The 20,691-nt window shown below is 40.1% G+C and overlaps 1 protein-coding gene across 5 annotated transcripts in view; it reads right to left on the bottom strand.

Moving 5' to 3' along the window:
* Positions 1 to 192: 192 nt before the first annotated feature.
* The window catches only part of ELP2 (elongator acetyltransferase complex subunit 2), a 48,578-nt gene continuing 28,079 nt past the window's right edge, over positions 193 to 20,691 (bottom strand). For 2 of the 5 annotated variants that reach the window (XM_003830220.7, XM_034943476.3), the window contains 9 exons: positions 19,218 to 19,287; positions 18,278 to 18,373; positions 18,093 to 18,150; positions 17,102 to 17,174; positions 13,443 to 13,635; positions 10,890 to 11,011; positions 7,934 to 8,067; positions 6,967 to 7,080; positions 193 to 3,641 (listed from right to left, as the gene is read on the bottom strand). In XM_003830220.7, coding sequence (XP_003830268.1) covers positions 3,485 to 3,641; positions 6,967 to 7,080; positions 7,934 to 8,067; positions 10,890 to 11,011; positions 13,443 to 13,635; positions 17,102 to 17,174; positions 18,093 to 18,150; positions 18,278 to 18,373; positions 19,218 to 19,287 — 1,017 coding nt within the window. In that variant the 3' untranslated portion in view covers positions 193 to 3,484. Of the gene's footprint in view, positions 3,642 to 6,966; positions 7,081 to 7,933; positions 8,068 to 10,889; positions 11,012 to 13,442; positions 13,636 to 17,101; positions 17,175 to 18,092; positions 18,151 to 18,277; positions 18,374 to 19,217; positions 19,288 to 20,691 lie in introns of those variants that run through there. The other 3 variants (XM_063597248.1, XR_609164.6, XM_063597249.1) reach the window with 3 other exon arrangements.

Raw genomic sequence — 20,691 nt, 5'->3', positions numbered from 1 at the left:
ACAGGAGGGAGGGAGTTGGGGAGGGCAGCTTGTTACATGGACATTAGGGCTGTTCCCACTAGCAGCAACAGCTTTGTGATAGCTTGGCTCCAATTTGAATGAAATATTCCAAGGCCATTTTCCCCAACATGTTGTTACCAAAAAAACTCCCAGCATGCAGAAAAGTTGAAAGAATTGTACAGTGAACACCCCTTAAGGAGTTTCTACCATTAACATTTTATTTAAAGGCTTTGGGACTCTGAAGTGTAATATTTGTGAAATGCTATGAGCCAGACCCTCCACACTGAAAATTCCCAGTGTAAATTAATTTGTTAAATGCTCTTAGAATTCCTGCAATAAAGAACACCTATCTAACCTTAGTTATCCCTGTGTTTCCCAAATATATCTTACTTTGGAGCACTTTTTTTTTTTAGTACCGATTTACATCCTGGGAAATGGTGTTTACCATGCTTTAAAAAAAACTGTGGTAAAATAAAGATAAGATTTACCATCTTAACCATTTTAGAGTGTACAGTTGAGTCGGCATACAGCATTCACATAACTTAACTGTGCAACCAATCCCCAGGACTTTTTATCTTGCAAAACTGAAACACTATACCCATTAAACAACTCCTCATTTCCTCCTCCCCTAGTCCTTGGCAACTACCATTCTACTTATTTCTATGCATTTGACTGCTCTAGATACTTCATATAAATGGAAGCATAGAGTATTTGTCTTCCAGTGACTGGCTTACTTCACTTAGCATCATGTCCTCAAGATTCATCCATGTTGCAGCACGTGTCAGCATATCTTCCTTTTAGAGGCTGAATAATATTCCACTGTATGAATATACCACATTTTGTTGATCATTCACCCACTGATGGGCACGTATTGCTTCCATCTCTTAGCTACTGTGAATAATGGTGCCGTGAGTATGGTCATACAAAACTACCACTAATATTTTACAGTGCTTGCTTCATATCTGTCCATGTGTCCGTCACTCCACCCATCATATTTTTTATGTATTTCATAAGTTACAGACCACAGTAACTTCCCTTAAACATGTCAGTATACATATCAATGACCAGCATTCATTGTTTTTTTCCAAGTCATTTTGAACTGCTGTAGCAATGAGTAATATAGCCTCAAACACACACATACACACACAACACGCGCGTCACTACAGAAAACTTTTCCTGGCAGACAGGAAAGGGCCCATTGTTGGTGATGTCATTTTAATTAAGATAAAACCACCACCACCATTTAGTAATAGCCTGGGGTAACAAGGGCTGCGTCACGGACTGCCACTTTTGCCATCCTGCTCAGAGCAGGGCCATGCCTAACCCGTATCTGGGGGTTGCTTCAGATATTATGAATCGCTTCAATATTATGAATTACTACAATTCATGATAATTGCTTCAGATATTATGAATTACAATATGGTTCAAAGGTGCTTTAGCAGATGAAGACACAAATGTGTAAACACATATGAATTACAATGCAGACTGCCCAGATGTGTAGCAAGTCCTCTGAATGTTTACTAAACAGTAAGGTGATTCCGGAGGAAGATGCTTGAGGACAATTTGGGAAAACTGACAACTTGAAAACTCAGTCTCTCTAGGCAAGGCCTACTTTCAGATAACCTTGGGAGTTCTGTGCTGGGAGGAAAGCTAAAGGACTAAGTTAGGCCTCTGAATCTGCTCTGGAAGCCTGCATGCACTTGGGTCAGAACAAGCCCATGTGTCAATGTGGGTAAAGATTCCTCAGCTGATAAGCAGGAAAATGAGCAGGGCATTTTGGTCTTTGAGGTTCAAAGCTCAGATGCTCACTGCCTTGGTATACACGCACACACACCCCATCCCCCAGCTGATGGCACAAGAGTATACAGATGCAATAGTCTAAAGTACATTGTCCAAATATGGATGGCCATGAGCCACATGTGGCTATGAAGCACTTAAATGTGGCTAGTCTGAACTGAGATGGGCCCTATAAAATATTTCAGTAACAGGTTTTTATACTGATTATAGGTTGACATAATAATATTTTGGATATACCGTATTAAAGGAAATATGTCACTAAATTTCACCTGTTTCCTTTATTATGTGGCTACTTGAAAATTTTAAAATTACATATGTAGCTCACACTATAAAACACAGATTAGAAATATTGTATAGCACTGACCTAGAAACCTCCATTTAGGTAAAACATCTTAACCCCTTTGGAAGCAAAATATGCTAAATAACAGCATAAACTCCCACCAAGAAAATCCTCACCTTCCTCCTTTCAACACATTTATTATATACAGCTGTCACTGCATTGTCAATCTGCCAAATGGCTCTATGTTCCAACAGGGCTGGAGTAGTCCCCTGCTGATACCAGCCTTCACAGTACTTCCCATGTCTTCCCTGTTAACCTCTCTCCACCCAGCACCCAGGCTCCCAACTCTCCTGGCTGCCTCCAGCCCTCAGCTGGCACCACTGACATGCTGTTTCCAGTACCCTTTTCTTCTTTCTGCATCCTCCCTGCGGGACATACATCCCTCATCTCGTGACTTCAGCTGTCACATAAATTCAAATGTTTCAGAACTCTATTTTTTACCTCCTACATCTGTCAGTTTAAATGTCAGGATATTTTACTTTCAGTAAAGCCCTAAAAAGACGAATCTATGTACTTTTAAAGAATAAAAGAAATGACTGGCTGCAGCTCAAACCTACAACTGCTTGCGAAACTCTACAATGTCTGGCAGATGCTAGAAAGAAGGGGATCAAGACAGAGCACACTTGGCGTGGTATGCTATCTATAGAAAATGTTAAAATAAAAATTAAGTAATCTAGGTTTCCTCTCTTTATTTTCTACATCTACTCTCTGAAGAGGGCAATAAATAAGGAAATGTCCCAAAGAGGGACAAATGAAGTCCCAAAATAACACAAAATTGGGCAAATCCAGTCATGAAGAAAGAACAGAGGTTCTTAAATTGGGACACACAGAGGCAGGTCTGCAGGTCTAGGAATCTCTGAACATATGTGCAAAGTTCTGGGTGTGTGTGCGTATGTTATATAACAAAGCGAAGGGTCCATAGCTTTCATCGCATTTCAAAGGGTCTAGCACTGAAATAAGGACTACTGCTATGTGACTTAAAAAATGAAACTCAGGCTGGGCACAGTGGCTCACGCCTGTAATCCCAGCACTTTGGGAGGCCTAGGCAAGCAGATCACCTGAGACGAGGAGTTTGAGACCAGCCTGGCCAACGGTGAAACCCAGTCTCTACTAAAAATACAAAAATTAGCCGGGCATGGTGGTGTGCCTCTAGTCCCAGCTACTCAGGAGGCTGAAAAAAGAGAATCGCTTGAACCTGGGAGGTGGAGGTTGTGACAAAGCAAGACTCCATCTCAAAAAAAAAAAAAAAACCCAGAAACTCAGTTCAGCTATGAAGGTAAAGATGACCTGTTTACATGATAATATTTTAAGATACCAGTGACTGCAAGCATGTAGTTATTAAGTCCATTACAGTGCACATTTATTGACTCTGTGTATCTTCACAGTGTGATCTTCACCACAGCTTGCAAAGTGTAACCACTCAGCACCTTCTGCTTCCTTCTGTTCAGTTTTTCCACTGCAATTCTTCCAGCATAATTTTCTGATAGCCAGTGTATGACTTTGGCTAAAACAAAGATAGAGAAATCATGAAATTGTTTTTCCAATTAATGGTGGAAACATGAATGGAAGTTAAAACCTGAAAATTGAAATGTACAGGTTTTTAAATCGCATCACTAACATTTTAGCCATTTTATTTTAACCTGGAAAATATTTTACTACATTTACTTAAAACTGCAAGACTAAATTTTAATCTTACTCACTGGCAATAACATCACCAAAATGAGCAAGACACAGACAATGAATCTCTGGCAAATGTTGTTTAAAAAAGAACAAAAAATAAAAATTTTTTAAATGAATGTTGTTTTAATGATCAATGGAATTTCATGAAATGGATATTCAAGTTAGTCTTTTAGATAACATTACTAAATTTATAACAATTTTAACTCTACAATATATTCTAGATTATTTTATTATTTTGACATCCCTGTGAGGTGGATGGAATTGCATTTTTACTACTGGGTAAAGAAAGACAATGACAGATTTAATGTACTGCACAATGAAAGAGTCTTGGTCTCCAGTGTGACCTCTAACTGCGTGACCTTGGGCAAGACCATCGTATTAATGCTCCCTACCCCCTACCTCCCCAGCCCTTTAAAAAGGCAGACCCAGAATGTTACCAACGTATGTTAGGAACAAATCTCTATGAAAATGCAACATCTTCTATAAATTTAACCTGCAAATTAGCTTCCCAAACCAAAAAGGAATAAAGTGAAAAACCGAAGTAGGTTTTAGGGCAATAAACACTGAAAACAATACCAGAGCACACACATTACACTTTCATTTGCTGACAGTCCCTGTCACCAGATGCATTCTCATGATTAAAAGGGAAGAATGAAGTCACGAAACCCATTTTAAAGATCAGTCCTCCTGAACCTATGCAACAAGATGACTGCGTGACCTTATAAATAGTCACTCTGACTGCTGTGCCTCAACTGTTTTCTGAAATTATTCTAGAGAAAATGCTTCCATATTATGCAGACTATGATTTGAGTACTCTCAGTGATAGCCCATATTCCTTTGAGGATGAATCTGACTGTTGAAAGCACCCGGAAGTAAGCTTTATAATAAATATAAATGGCAAGCTTAATAGATATGAATGGCAAGCTTTAAAAAGAGAAAATGATTGAAATAAGTAGTATTATAAAAGGCATTATAATTTGTTTTCTTGCATCACTAGTAAGCTAGTTCTGAACACACTTCCTACAGAGAAGTTGCAAGAACATTTTAAGTGATAGCAACATCACTGGAATCTCAACTATTATGGATTAGAGTTATCTCATTTCATTAAAAGAATGATTTGAAGTAGTGAAATCACGGAAATAAACATATGTGGTATAATTCTTTCCAAGGGAGCTACTTTGAGGAACATACTTGTTTGGCTATGTAAGCTTTGAGATAGTGGGTTTCTTTTTTTGGTAATGTCCTTTAAATCCAGAATATTAACATGTCATATTTAAGAAGATAGGGAGTTTGGCAAACCAACCTAAAGGGTAGTGTTTGCTTATATTACCTTTGTAAATCTTATTACTAGCAAAAGCTTTCATTTGAAAGGTACTTGGAACTTGGTAACTGAAATATTAGCAATCCAAATAATATATGTTAAGTCACGCATTAGTTCCATCTTGCAAATCCTAAGTCACCATAATGACCAAAGAAAAAAACAACCCCTTCAGACAAAAAACTCAAATTCTATACGTGTTCCCTTCCTGCACTTTCTAAGGGGCTTCCCACCAGTGTCCCACATGGGGGCCACTGAAGAGGTCTTCACACCAGGTTAGAGGTGAAGGGAGCACTGTGGGCAGGCAAAGTGGAAGGAAAGGGTGCCCAGGAAGAGAGAAAATTTCAAATGCCTGAAGCATGGAATTTCAACAGACTTCTTCCCTCTTCAGCAAGCCAACAGCACAAACTAGTTCAACTGCTAAACCCAGCCCAGAGAGGCAGGAGAGAAGCCATGGGGGCATGGCAATATCTCATTTTAATAAATATAATTATAATGAGCACTAACATGCTTGACTGACATGGAGACAAGATCTGCTGGATGAAATATCTTAAGACATTGCTCACAAATCTCTCTCCATTAAGCACTCACCCTCATCATATTGTCATTTGAAATTGCTATTTGAAATTGTATTTTCAACAGTACAGATATACGAAGGTTGAAAAAGCCTAAGAAAATATAACACAGAATGATATTAGTAGCTTTCTGAACGTTTATACTTTTTTGGGGGGGACAGGCTCTCACTCACCCAGGCTGGAGTGCAATGGTGTGATTATGGCTTGCTGCAGCCTCAACCTCCTGGGCTCAAGTGATCCTCCCACTTCACCCTCCCAAGTAGCTGGGACCCACAGTCATCCACCATCACACCTGGCTAATTTCTTTTATTTTTGGTAGAGACCAGGGGTCTCACTGGTAGAGACCATGAGCCAACACACCCAGCCACATTTAGGCATTTTTAAAGAATAAAATGTGGGCCAGGCACAGTGGCCCATGCCTGTAACTCTAGCACTTTGGGAGGCCAAGACAGGAGGATTGCTTGAGCCCAGGATATGGAGACCAGCCTGGCCAACACAATGAAACCCCGTCTCTACTAAAAATACAAAAAAAATTAGCCTGGCATGGTGGTGCGTGTCTGTAGTCCCAGCTATTTGGGAGGCTGAGGTAGGAAGACTGATTGAGCCTGGGAGGCGGAGGTTGCAGTGAGCTGGGATCTTGCCACTGCACTCTAGCCTAGGTGACAGAGTGAGACCCTGTCTCACACACACACAAAAAGAATAAAACCTGTAAAAGGGTAGATTAAAAGTGATCCCTACTGTCTAGGTGGGTGGGATGGGGAGGAGGTTGTAAACAGCAGGTGCTCTATGCCAGCTCAGGTGGCAAATGCATGAGGCCCAGGGCATGAGCCTTGCTATGCCTGAAAGCTCCACTATAGGATCTTTTGAGGTAAAGGGCTCAATCATAAGGATACGACTACCAAAGTACAATCCAGAATATTTTTAAAAATCACAAACATTTTGAATCAAATTAAGAATCTACTGTAGTCAAATTCTACAACACACCATTATGGAAATCACTTTCATCTCAAATGGTTGTTTATAAAAATAATATTATGCATGCAAGCAATTTGGTCAAGCAAACTTTTAAAAATCAAGTGCAATATATCAATTTCAGATTACCACATGTATCAATTTCAGATTACCACAAAACAAAGTGGTAGACACGACGAATACAGATATATGTCCCTCTCCATGAAAATGTGGCATAAAATTTGCCATGAAAGACCCCACAATTTCTAGTTAATCTGATGGAAACAAAAATAGGAAAGAAATACCTTTGACTTGTTTCTACACAGTGGGTCCAGTCATTTATTTCTGGAACTTGATCAGTCTTTTTCCAGGTATATAAGCAAATCTTTCCACATTCCAATCCTACTGCAACCACATATCTGTTTTTAAGGGAGGGGGACAACAGTGATTAACTTAGCATGAAATTGTTATCTCCGTCATTGCTCTAAAGTAGTTCTTCACAGTGTCCCAACTGCCCTGCCTTACAAAAGACTCTGCAGGCATCAGCCCAGGACATGCTGCACTGCTCTGCTGTGTCCTCAAGGAGCCTCCTCTTTACAGGGGCTGCACACAGATTTATCTGTGTCCTCTGCTGGCAAGGCCCACGAGCCAGTGTTTCCCCAGCTGGCTGCAGGGACCCTTGTTCCACTGAAGATGCTTGTTACAGAGAAAGTATTATAGTCCTAGATTTGGTGAAGTAAGAATCTTTGAGCTCCATTCCTAACCTGTATTTTACATTCTGAATCATTAGGTTCTATCAATTTAAAAATTATTATGAGAAACATAAGCATTTTGCAAAAGACAGTAACTCAGGCCAGGCACGGTGGCATACGCCTGTAATCCCAGCACTTTGGGAGGCCGAGGCAGATGGCTCACTTGAGGTCAGGAGATTAAGACCTGCCTGACCAACATGGTGAAACCCCATCTCTATTAAAAATATAAGAAAAGGAGCCAGGCGTGACGGCGCATGCCTGTAATCCCACCTACTTGGGAGGCTGAGGCAGGAGAATCGCTTAAACTCAGAAGGCAGAGGTTGCAGTGAGCAGAGATCACGCCACTGCATTCCAGCCTGGGCGACAGAGTGAGACTCCATCTCAAAACAAAAAAAAAAAAAAAAGAAAAAAAAAGACAGTAACTCAGAAGCTAGGAGAATTCACAAATGAAATGACATGAGGGCTACATATTAAGAAACCAAGTGGTCCTCTTAAAACTAAGCCCCACACAGAGACTGACCGTTGAGAAGGGTGGAGCACTGGGCAGATGCTGACAGCTGTCACAGCCCCACCCACGTCCAGGACTGAGGAGCAGGGGCCAATGTTGTGCTCAATACAGTCATCAGTGGAGTCGCACTCACCCCAGACAACCACCTAATACAGACAGATCACACACTGTAAAGCCTTCTCTTTGCAAGGTTTCTAGCCATGTACTACAGTTTCATCGGCAAAGATAAAGTATTTGCTCTGGTATTTTAAAAAATGCATCATTACATTCGTGTATGGTGTGCCAGGACTTGAGAACATTTCAAGCATCAGAAAGAAGGCACAGTACAGCAGACATGCGTCTCCGAGAGCTCACCTTGGTCCAAAGACAAAGCGTTCCTGCCCAGAGACCACAGAGAGGTGTCTAACATGCCTTCTATACTCACAAATTGGTTCTGATCCAGTGGAGTCCCATCAGTAGGCTCATGCACTTCCCCAAGAAGCTACCACAAAATGCTTAAGAACTAATCAGCTTTCGGGCTTGGCGCGGTGGCTCATGCCTGTAATCCCAGCATTCTGGAAGGCCGAGGTGGGTGGATCACCTGAGGTCAGGAGTTCAAGACCAGCCTGGCCAACATAGTGAAACCCCGTCTCTACTAAAAATATAAAAAATAAGCTGGGCGTGGTGGCGGGTGCCTGTAATCCCAGCTGCTAGGGAGGCTAAGGCAGGAGAATCGCTTGAACCTAGCAGGCAGAGGTTGCAGTGAGCCGAGATCGTGCCACTGCACTCCAGCCTGGGCAACAAGAGTGAAAATCCGTCTCAAAAAAAAAAAAAAGAACTTATCAGCTTTCTAGCTCTTCCTATACACTGTCCATTGCTCAGGGAATCTACTCAGCTACGAGGAAAACCTGACCTAGATGATACCCCTCATGAAATGAGGCTTCCGTGGAAGCTCATGCCTCAAGGATGTGTGAATGGTCACAAAGAAATGGAGAGCGGGCTGGGCGTGGTGGCTCACACCTATAATCCTAGCAGTTTGGGAGGTCGAGATGGGTGGACTGCTTGAGGCCAGGAGTTCAAAACCAGCCTGGCCCACATGGTGAAACCCCGTTTCTACTAAAAATACAAAAAATTAGCCGGGCATGGTGGTGGGTGCCTGTAATCCCAGCTACTCAGGAGGCTGAGGCAGGAGAATCGCCTGAACCTGGGAGGCGGGGGTTGCAGTGAGCCAAGATCACGCCACTGCACTCCAGCCTAGGCAACAAGAGCGAAACTCCATCTCAAAAAAAAAAAAAAAAAAAAGAAATGGAGAGAGAAGTGAAGTGGACAACAGTAACAAAATGCAGAACCAAAGCAAGATACTGAGCAGAAGTCTTTGTCCAAGCAAGCAGAAGTACATTTCAGAGAATGTCCAGCGAATGCTGCTTTGTCTGCTGGATCCCTGACCTATCCCTGAAAGTAGCAGCTGGACCATGTTCTATAGGCATGTGATATGGTTTGGCTGTGTCCCCACCCAAATCTCATCTTGAATTGTAGTTCCCATAATCCCTGTATGCTGTGGGAGGGACACAGTAGGAGGTAATAGGATCATGGGGGCGGTTACCTCCATGCTCTTCTCATGATAGTGAGTGAGTTCTCACGAGATCTGATGGTTTTATAAGAGGCTTCCCCCTTTTGCTCAGCACTTCTCCTGCCACCACGTGAAGAAGGATGTGTTTGCTTCACCTTCTGCCATGACTGAGTTTCCTGAGGCCTCCCCAGCCCTGAGGAACTGTGAGTCAATTAAACCTCTTTCCTTTATAAATTACCCAGTCTCAGGCAGTTCCTCACAGCCGCATGAAAACAGATTAATACAGTATGACTGTGGGGGACAAAAGCAGTCCTTCTTCCTCAGCATGGAGCACAGCACAGGCACACCAATGCCAAGAAAGAAAGAACAGGCAAATGAACAGAAGGGAGGGTCTGAGACATAAAGTCTGCCATAGAGGTTGACATGTAAGTGGTTAGCCTGAGTGACACCCTGCCTGTGCTAGCACTCCACTTCAGTGATCTGTACCTTGTCTGTGACTAAAGAAGGCAGGGAGAGGAATGGCCAACACTAAACTGCTTCACCACCTCTAGTCTGTAGGAACAAAAGGATATTTTAAAGAGTATGAAAACAAAGGAAAGACCAGAGGTGAGGTGGACATTTCCCAGAAAACAAAGGTGAAGGTCATGTTGGAGAACATACTCTGAGGCTGGGTGTGGTGGCTCATGCCTGTAATTCCAACACTTTGGGAGGCCAAAGTGGGAGGACTGCTTGCGCCCAGGAGTTTGGGACCAGCCTGGCAACATGGCAAGACCCCATCTCTACACAGTAAAAACATTGGCTGGGCGTGGTGGTGAGCACCTGTAGTCCCACCTACTTGGGAGGCCAAGGCTGAGGTGGGAAAATTGCCTGGGCCCAGGAGGTCCAGGCTGCAGTGAGCCATGACTGTACCACTGCACCCGAGACCCTGTCTCAAAAAAAAAAAAAAATTCCTAGCTACTTTGTTTTGACTTTTTTTAAAGCTTGGGTCAGTCATACTCCACACACTTCTAGCACCAAATGAAAAGGTAACAATCATTTATTATAGAAAAATGTTAAATTCATAAAAGTAAGAAAACTAGAAAATAGTTTTTCCCTTATTCCCCTACCTCCCGCTGCCCTCCTGGTTTCTTGGTCTTGATTAATTTCATTTATTACTCTTCTTCCACTGGGACCATTTGATGAAGGTCATATGTCTGAAAGGTCTTCTCCTCATATTTTTGACATTTCAGAGAAATTTACTTATAGAATTTAACAAGAAAAGTCTTTTTTTATATGTACATATATGAAAAACAGAAAGGAATACATAGCTGATTTTTAAAAGCTGTAACAGAAAGGCAGGATTATGCATTTTTTATTCAAACATACCTATAAAAATATTATTTTTACATTTGAAAAAATATTAAGTTTTTAAATAATTACCTTTTTGTCTCGACTCCCAGTGAAGAAATACTTGCTGTCAGGACTCCAATCACAAGACCAAATAATTCTACTGTGCACAGAAGTAATTTTGTTGGTGAAGGCAAAAAGACTAAAAACCGGCTCTGAAAGAAATATGTATACACTATTCACAAAGCAGAGAAAGCTGGGTTTTTACCTGTTAGGAAGTGATGTTTAAGTGCCATATACACCATATGACTTAATATTCAATTTATATGCACTGACTTTTGAAATAGACTGAAGCCAGGCAACCAACCCCTCACCAGAAGGCTGTGGACATAGCTATTTTTCTAGTAGGGAATGCTTTTGTACTGACTGGTCACTCTCTAGTGACTGATGACAAACATCTTCCAAACATTCAACTGAAGTTCAACTCACGCCTATAGAAGAAGCCTGAAGCTATTTAGCCTTACTCAAAGTAGGCAGATTTGCATATTAGGCTATAGAAAAAAGATTAATGCACCACTTAATGTTTAAAAAAAGAAATCTTAAGAAAATATTTTCCTTTTAAGATTTAAGTGTAAGGCAACTTCTAGCCCTTATATGGACTAAACCTAACACACCTAACTGTTGGCCAGGCATGGTGGCTCACGCCTGTAATCCCTGCACTTTTGGGAGGCAGAGGCGGGTGGATTACCTGAGGTCAGGAGTTCAAGACCAGCCTGCCCAACATGATGAAACCCCGTCTCTACTAAAAATACAAAAAATTAGCCAGGTGTGGTAGCAGGTGCCTTTAATCCCAGCTACTCAGGAGGCTGAGGCAGGAGAATCACTTGAACCCAGGAGGCGGAGGCTGCAGTGAGCTGAGATCGTACCACTGCACTCCAGCCTGGGGAACAAGAGGGAAACTCCGTCTCAAAAAAAAAAAAAAAAAAAAAAACCCTAAAAAACAAAAACCACATAACTGTTTATGAGGAGGGAATAAGAGCGTATCTATTATTACTCCATAATCCATAAATATATAACAAATTAATAAATATATTATTAATACAATTTTTTTTTTTGCAGGGGGACGAAGTCTCACTCTAATGCCCTGGCTGGAGTGCCGTGGTGGGATCTCCACTCACTGCAACCTTTATCTCCTGGGTTCATGCAATCCTCCTGTCTCAGCCTCCTGAGTAGCGGGGATTACAGGCATGCACCACCATGCCTGGCTAATTTTTACATTTTTTTTTTAGTAGAGATGGGGTTTCACCATATTGGCCAGGCTGGTCTCAAACTTCTGACTTCAAATGATCCACCTGCCTCAGCCTCCCAAAGTGGTAGGATTACAGGTGTGAGCCACTGCACCCGTCCAACTTTAACTTATTTTTTATTTTGTTGAGATGGAGTCTTGCTCTGTCGCCTAGGCTGGAGTGCAATGGCATCATCTTGGCTCACTGCAACCTCTGCCTCCAGGGTTGAAATGATTCTCCTGCCTCAGCCTCCTAAGTAGCTGGGATTACAGGCGTGCACCACCACGCCCGGCCAATTTTTGTATTTTTAGTAGAGATGGGGTTTCACCATGTTGGCCAGGCTAGTGTTGAACTCCTGACCTCAGGTGATCCGCCCACCTCGGCCTCCCAAAGTGCTGGGATCACACGCATGAGCCACTGTGCCTGGTGGACTTTAGCTTTTTAAACAGTAAATGCTGCATGTTAGGAAAAGATTAGTGATGCAAAAGAAAACAGTCTGTTCTAAAACATATTGCTGAGTATACTTTAAAGTCCCTGGGTGTTCTCTAAAACACAAGAAACAAAGAGACCAGAAATATCACAAAACCAAACTGTATGCGAGCCTTATCAATGGAAAAATTAAAAACAGGATTAAACAATGCAAATATACTTTAAACACTCTCTAGAACTTATCCACCAAAAGAATCTGGGGGAACAGGAATAGGCCACTGACCCAACTACACAAAGGTTTTTAGTCCTCTTTTTTTTTTTCAGTTTATGCCAGGTTCAGAGTAGAATGTGGGTAGGTGGGCTAACACCTTGCTCAGGGGTCATGTTATCCAGACGGATGCCTAATATGCCCTTCTCAATGAAGGAGGTGACTGGAGAGGGTAGGAAAAAGCTAAGGATAATGGTTTCCTCTACATTTCATAATTTAAAATAGTACTATATTAATAAAATAGTTCAGAGAGAAGAAACCACTCAACCATGAGTTTTCTTAGTTGTATCTTCATTATTCCTGTCCCATAAAATCCTAGCTTAGGATAAGTTATCCATTAGGTTTTGTGGTAGCATTCTATCACGATTTGCAAAACCTAACTTCCTACATACAGATGTTTATGTTTCTTGAACTGAGATATCTGAACGCATGCCATCTTGACTACATAATCACAAGTAGGTCAACCCAAATAAAGATCATCTCCATTTAAATCTTACAAGGAAGGTCAAGTCTTCCTCAGTTATCCAAGAACTTTGAAAGGCTTCAAAGACATGAGGCTCTACCCTTCACTCTGTTATCTTTCTCTTAACTAAAGCTGCTTAATGTAGATAAAATGGACATAACTGTTTCACTAATAACTTTCCCAATCAGAAGCTGTTTTACCGAACTCAGGTGAGATTGTATCCTGCTTTTTCCACAATGACCAGGTTCGATCTCTGGAAACAGCTAGTAAGAACTTCTCATTAGGTGAGAAGGCCATCTGCGTGACTGTCAAACTGTGGAAAACTAAATTCTGCACCTGTTTCCAAGATGTAGTGTTCCAAAGAATGATAGCTGCATGCTCTTTCTTAGCTGCCTATAGGACAGAGATGAAACAATGAAGCTAGTAAGTAAAAATAAACTGAAGAGAAAACATTTTAAAAACAACACATTGTTTCTATGAGTATATTTTATTTATCTGTTTGAATTCCAAAAAAAATTCCTAGGAGATAACATACTACAACCATTTCTTATCTCTGGGAAGAATTACAGATGATTGGGATTAGAAAAAATGAATCATCAGGGACTATAGTATCATGTTTTCTTTCTTTCTTTTTTTCCTTTTCACTGTAGCTCTCAGATCTTGAAAAATTATTCCATGATCAAAACTGTGACATGGAAGGGGAAAAATAAAATGAAAAACTGTGACATGAAGGGGGAAAAAAATGAAAATTATCCCAAAATAAAGGGTTTACTTTTAAAAAGATCAATCCTGAGAGAAATTAAAGACCTGAATGAATGACAGGCATATTGCATTCATATGTCAAAATACTCAATATTGTTAAAATTCTCCCCAAATTGATCTAGAGAATCAATGCAATCTCCATTAAAATTCCTGCAGGTATTTTTGCAGAAACTCTTAAGCTGATTCTAAAATGCAAAATAAAGGATCTACTACAGGCAAAATAACTCTATACTTCCTAATTTCAAGATGTATTATTAAAACACTATCGTTACTAACAGAGTATGGTACTGGCATCATATCAAAAAAGATCAATAGAACTGAATAAAGTCTATGGAACAGACCCACATATATGAACAACCGACTTTAGACAAAGGGACAAAGCACAGTGATGAAGGGGATAGTCTTTTAAAAAAATGATGCTGAAACTGGTATCTACAATAAAAGAAAATCAGTTTTAATCTACACTCCATGACAAATACAAGAGTTAATTTGAAAGTATCATAGGTCTAAAGGCAAAAGCTAAAAATCCATAAAACTCCTAGAACAAAACACAGCAGAAAAATCCTTGTGACCTTGAATCAAACACTAGATATAAGAAAGACACAGCCTAATTAAAAAAAAAAAAATTGATAAACTGGACTTCACCAAAACATAAAACATCTGCTAGTTGAAAGACACTGTTAGGAGAATGACAAGCCACTGAGAAAAAATATCTACATAAGCACATGTGATAAAGTTGTATCCAGGGTATATAAAAAACTGTTCAGTGTCCATGAATGGATAATTGGATTTTTAAAATGTGGTGTGTATACACACACACACACACACACACCCCATGAACTACTACTCGGCCATAAAAAACAATGAAATCATGTCTTCTGCAGCAAAATGGATTGAATTAGAAGCCATTCTCCTAAGTGGGAAATGACTCAGAAGCAAAAAGCCAAAAACCAGACATCTTTGCTTACAAGCAGGAGCTAAACAATGGGTATACATGGACATATGGCATGAAATAATAGTAGACACTGGAGAATCAAAAAGGTGGGAGGGGTTGAGGAATGAAATACTCAAGGTACAAGGTATACTATTCAGGTGATGGGTATGCTAAAATCCAGAGTTCAACAAGACACAATATATCCATGTAACACAGTTGCACTTGTACCCCTAAATCTATAAAAAAAACTTTAAAAACTTTTCAAAACTCAGTAAGAAAACAATCTAATAAATAAATGGGCAAAAGATTTGAATAGTTTCACCATATTTTCATATGGATAAAAATTAGCACATGAAAAGATGCTTAATATCATTAGAGAAATATAAATCACAGCCATAATGAGCTGCTACACACTTACTAGAACGGTTAAAGTTAAAAAGACTGATACTAAGTGCTGGTGAGGGTGCACAGCAACTGGAAATCTAATACACTGCTTCAAAAATGTATAACCACTGCGGAACACAGCATGTCAATTGTCTTAAAATTTTAAATATATATCTACCATACCATCCAGCAATTCCACTCACAGATATGTACTCAAGAGAATGAAAGCATATATCCATGCAAAGATTTGTACATAAATTTTCATAACTGTACCATGAGTAAAAGCCCAAAACTGGAAAACAACCCAAATGTCCATTAATAAGTGAATGGATCAACAAATGGTGGTACATCTGTACAAAGTAAAACTACTCAGCATTAAGAAGGCATGAACTACTGATGCATGCAAAAACATGGATAAATCTCAAACAATTATGATGAAAGAAAGAAGCAAAACCAAAAAAGTACATACTTACATGATCCTATTTATATACAATTTTAGAAAATGTAAACTACTCTATCATGACAAAAAGCAGACAAGTGGTTTCCTAGGGATGGAGGCAGGAGGGGAAAGGGAGAGGTAGAAAAGAGGAATTGCCAAAGAGCACAGACAATGTTGGGGGTTGATGGATATACACAGTATCTTGATTGCAGTGATGATTTATACAGGGATAAACATGTCAAAACTTATCAAATTGTTCACATTAAACATACCATTTATAGTATGTTAATAACCCTAAATACAGCTGTTAAAAAATGTTTAGAGGATACACATATTGTTGTGAATCAACTTAAAAAGGGGGAAAAAAAATCAATTACAGGATTGACAGTGCCCTAAGTTAGAAACAAATTATCTGCTCAGTAGAAGCCCAGACATTTGAACTACTGAACTCCATTTTTCCCAAAGGCTCCTATAAGAGAAGGAAGTCCTCTCAGTACCATTTCAAAGAATAAACAAGTGGGGTAGGGGTGGGTGTAGGGCACAGCAGTATTTCTTATGATGTCCAAAATGCAGATCAGTGGCATAAATCCACAGTAAAAGCAGGGACACAAGCCCATGCAGGTGGGCAGCTCTTATCATCATATTTAAAACAAGTAAATAAATTTCAGAAAATTTAAGAGGAATGTGTGGGTTTCAGACCCTTCGGATAATCCTCCACAATTGCTATATCATTCCACAGGATATGGATAAATACTGAATGATGAATTCAAGACCATCCTTCCAGGTAAATGCAAAAGTCATCTACCTTAGGTCAGTGCCAAGAGTGTCCTCAAAAAACAGTCTGATGGACTTCACTCCAGGTTTCCTCTTCTCATTTCCCTGTGTCTCTATGACTCCAATTATTTAAAATTCATCAAATTTTTAGGTGTCATTTTGAGATATCGTTGTTTTATATACAGAGTCTCACTCTGTCACCCAGGCTGGAGTGCAGTGGCGCGATCTTGACTCACTGCAACTTCCACCTCTGGGGTTCAAGTGATTCTCATGTCTCAGCCTCCTGAGTAGCCAGGATTGCAGGTGTCATTTTGAGATACCTGATTAAATCACTTTTAGCAGGGAGGCACAGATAAGCTCAAAATGTGCAGCTGAAACAGACTTAAAATGAAACCATAAGCTTTTGAAGAGACAGACGGGTAAGAGAAATTGAGAAAGTAAGATTCAAAAAACCAAGCTCTAGTGGCCTTTCACGTAGAGTTCTGCCTAAATCATTACCAAACTTGCAGGAGCCTGATGACCCAAATAATCTGTGACCAAGCAGAATCAAAAGTAAACTTCCCTACCTTACAAGCTGAGGCAAGCAGAGTCTTTGAACTGTTACAAGTAACACAAAATATTTCATAACCATGCCCATATCTAAAATTTAAAAAGAAAAAAAGTACTATTAGCAAATGAATCTATTCTCATGCCACACAATTTTTGAAAGTAAAAAGAATAACATCAACCTCTCTAGCTAATATACAATTCTTTTAAGGAACATTATATGTTTGTCTAGGCAAACATTTGAGAGAAAGACAGGGAGATGGGAGAAAAATGTCAGCTTCCTATAAGTAATATAACTCATTCAAACAATTAACATACAAGTTTTCACCTCCTACTTTCAACCAGCCAGTATCTAAACAATAAACCATGGAAAAGTCTTCATCAGGAACCATCAAAGACAAAAAGACCATGACTAACAACAAAACTTAAGTCTTTTTTTTTTTTTTTTCAAGGCAAGGTCTCACTCTGTCACCCAGGCTGGGGTGCAGTGGTGCAATCATGGCTCACTGCAGCCTCCAATTCCTGGGCAGAAGCAATCCTCCAGCCTCAGTCTCTCAAGTAGCTTGGGACTACAGGCATGCATCATCATGCCTGGCTAATTTTTTAAAATTTTTTGTAGAGATGGGGTCTCGCTATGTTGTCAAGGCTGGTCTCAAACTCCTGGCCTCAAGTGATCCTCCTGCTACGGCCTCCCAAAGTGCTATGATTACAGGTGTGAGCCACTGTACCCAGCCAAGTCTTTTTAATAAAGAAAAAATATATATTGTTATGCTTCTCTACTTTAAAAATAAGATGAATAAACAAAACTAATGAACATAATAAAGAGTAATATAAAAATAAACATTAAGGTTTAATTCTCATTCCTTATGAAGAGCCACTAAGAGACATATAGAAGAGGAGGAAAAAGGTAGGTAGAAGGAAGAAAAAGGAGACATCAAATTGTGGGGTGGGGAGGAAAAGTCAGAAGTTATGACAGAATCAGACCAAAGAGCTAAATACAGTTTAACTTACAGTTTTTGAACTTCAGGCCACAAAGTATTCTGCAGAAGATGATCCTCAGTGGGAGGCTCTAGAATAAATTGAAGCTATTTTTTTCTATGTAAAAGTGAATTCTATAGCACTTATTTAGGTCAGCAGCAATAGATAACATACTGTGTGTTCTAGCAATTTATTAAATTGTCTTTGTCACATCTTACCAGTAAGTATGGAGGGCTGAAAGGCCACCTGCTGATACTCAAAACCAGTACTAGTTAACAGCTCCTCTTCATCAGAAGGCTGAGAAGCTATATCTCCTAGTTTGAAGAAACACATCAAGAATATAGTCACTATTTTTATATCTCCTTCACTTGTCTCAATATTAAGGCCACCACATAGAAAGCAGTGGTAATTCAAAGTGGTGCAATTTACAGCTGTGTCCATGTGATTCCAAAGGCAAGAGTATTTCCATTACTCCAGTATTTTCCAAACATGCTCCTGGCAGCATTAATCAACTCCATAAAGGTTCTTTCCATTTTCTTTGATCTAACAGTCTCCAAACTTTTAAAACTACACAACCAACTCTTCAGGTTACCCACATTCTCATCTGTAGTTCTAATACCAAAACACATACTTTGTGGCAGGGCATGGTGGCTCACACCTGTAATAACAGCAGTTTGGGAGGCCAAGGCAGGTGGATCACCTGAGGTCAGGAGTTCCAGACCAGTCTGGCCAACATGGTGAAACCCTGTCTCTACTAAAAATACAAAAATTAGCTGGGCATGGTAGCACGTGCCTGTAGTCCCAGCTATTTGGGAGGCTGAGGCAGGAGAATTGCTTGAAGCCAGGAGGCGGAGGTTGCAGTGAGCTGAGATCGTGCCACTGCACTCCAGCCTGGGTGACAGAGCAAGACTCTGTCACAAAAAAAAAAAAAAAAAAAAAGGGAAAAAACATGCTTTGTGAAAACTGCATCTACTTCAGTGGTCTGAGTGTGTACAAAGAGTACTTATCACAAAATAGGTGATAGAAAAGATAGATACATATACTGTGATTTAAAAAAAAAAATCAGCTGTAACAAACATTAGGTAGACATTACACAAGTGTATGACTGGGGTTTAAGTACCACTATGGGTTTAATAATTTTGAAGACAAAAGCCTTACCCTGAAAGACAGCTTTATTTGATAATCCCAACGCAGGGACAGTGGCTCCTTCTGGAAGATCACTATCTTGCTAGAATAGAAAATATAATATCTAAGTTTTAAATGCTAAAGTTTTATTTGCTAATTTTAAAACTAAAAGTTACTGTTACTTCAGGCACTACAAAAAAGTGACGCTCATAAATGCTGAGAAACAGTTTAAAGACCATCTTGTGTGGATGTCTACCCGTACTTTCACTTCCTGAACCAACAATGCAATGCTAAGCAATCACTCTCCAACAGACAAGCCCTACCAGGCCTCCAACTCCCATGCAATCCATAAAGTCGGGCATCCTCTCATCCATAAAGGGACCTCATCGAACCATAACATTTCAATGGGTTTCAGGGTCTGACAGGAAATGCAGTGAGCTGAAAATGGAAGGCCCAAAGCTCTACTTCCAAGATAATCTCACAGGCACATCCCCTGATGATGCTCATATAAACACAGATGCTTCCCAGAAGGGAACAGTTACAGCATTAGTCATAGTATTTTCATTAAACATACCTAACTAACTATTTTAAAACTTCGTATGAGTGTCATTTGAAAAGGCAATATCTGCTTAGATTTTGCAATTTATATCAATCAAATTATTACATGTGAAAATATATGCTAACCATCAAAACTGGCACATGCTCATTTGCTAAGAGTGTTCTGTACAACTTAGACTTTAACACAGAAGCTGAAACTAGACACAAACATGAATAGTAAGAATTTAAAACCATCAAAAATGGCTACCTGGGACACAAGAAACAGTATGCTTTATCTCAGAAACCAAGAAAAACTAACATGGAAAAGAACAGTAAGAGGCATTCCTACATACCTATCCCAACACTTAGTATGGGAGCAAAACCCAAACGAGAGCAAGCAGCTCGCTACTCTACAGGATCCCTGTATCTTAGGACACAGAACTAAGTGTACAACTGGGACTAAGCCTCTCATGGAATCCTAAAACCCCATTTCAATTCCTAGAACTGAAGAGATCCTGAAACTAGCTGTCCCTCCACCTCCATACGCTTAGCTCTACATAATAACCACAATTAAGGCTTCCCTTTTGATCTTGTTCCTATTGTCCATTATTATTAGAAACAAGCATAACAGAATCTTAAATCCTCTTCACATAATCAAGAAAGCCTGTAGCATGAGGTGCTGAGTATACATTCCAGGAAATTTAGTTGGCTACTTCATTTCTAATGAATTCCATTTTCTTCTCCAGTCTTACTCAGACTGGTGCTAGTTTCACTGCTTTCAGAGTCTCTTGGCTTCCAGATAACTCTCTTCCAAAATGCTTTTCATCACTCTTTGTGTAGGAGCCTCCAACAGCACCCCACAGTCAGACTGTGCCTGCCTCCCAAGTCTTCCACCATGGACTTTCCCCATTCTCCCCACTTCTATCCAGTCTTCAGTCCAACAGGTACCACAATAGCTCTGGCCTCCCCT

This window comes from Pan paniscus, chromosome 17 (assembly GCF_029289425.2).
Source record: "Pan paniscus chromosome 17, NHGRI_mPanPan1-v2.0_pri, whole genome shotgun sequence".
Lineage (NCBI taxonomy): Eukaryota > Metazoa > Chordata > Mammalia > Primates > Hominidae > Pan > Pan paniscus.
Note: the sequence above shows the minus strand (reverse complement) of the source record. Positions and strands in the feature narration are given on the sequence as shown.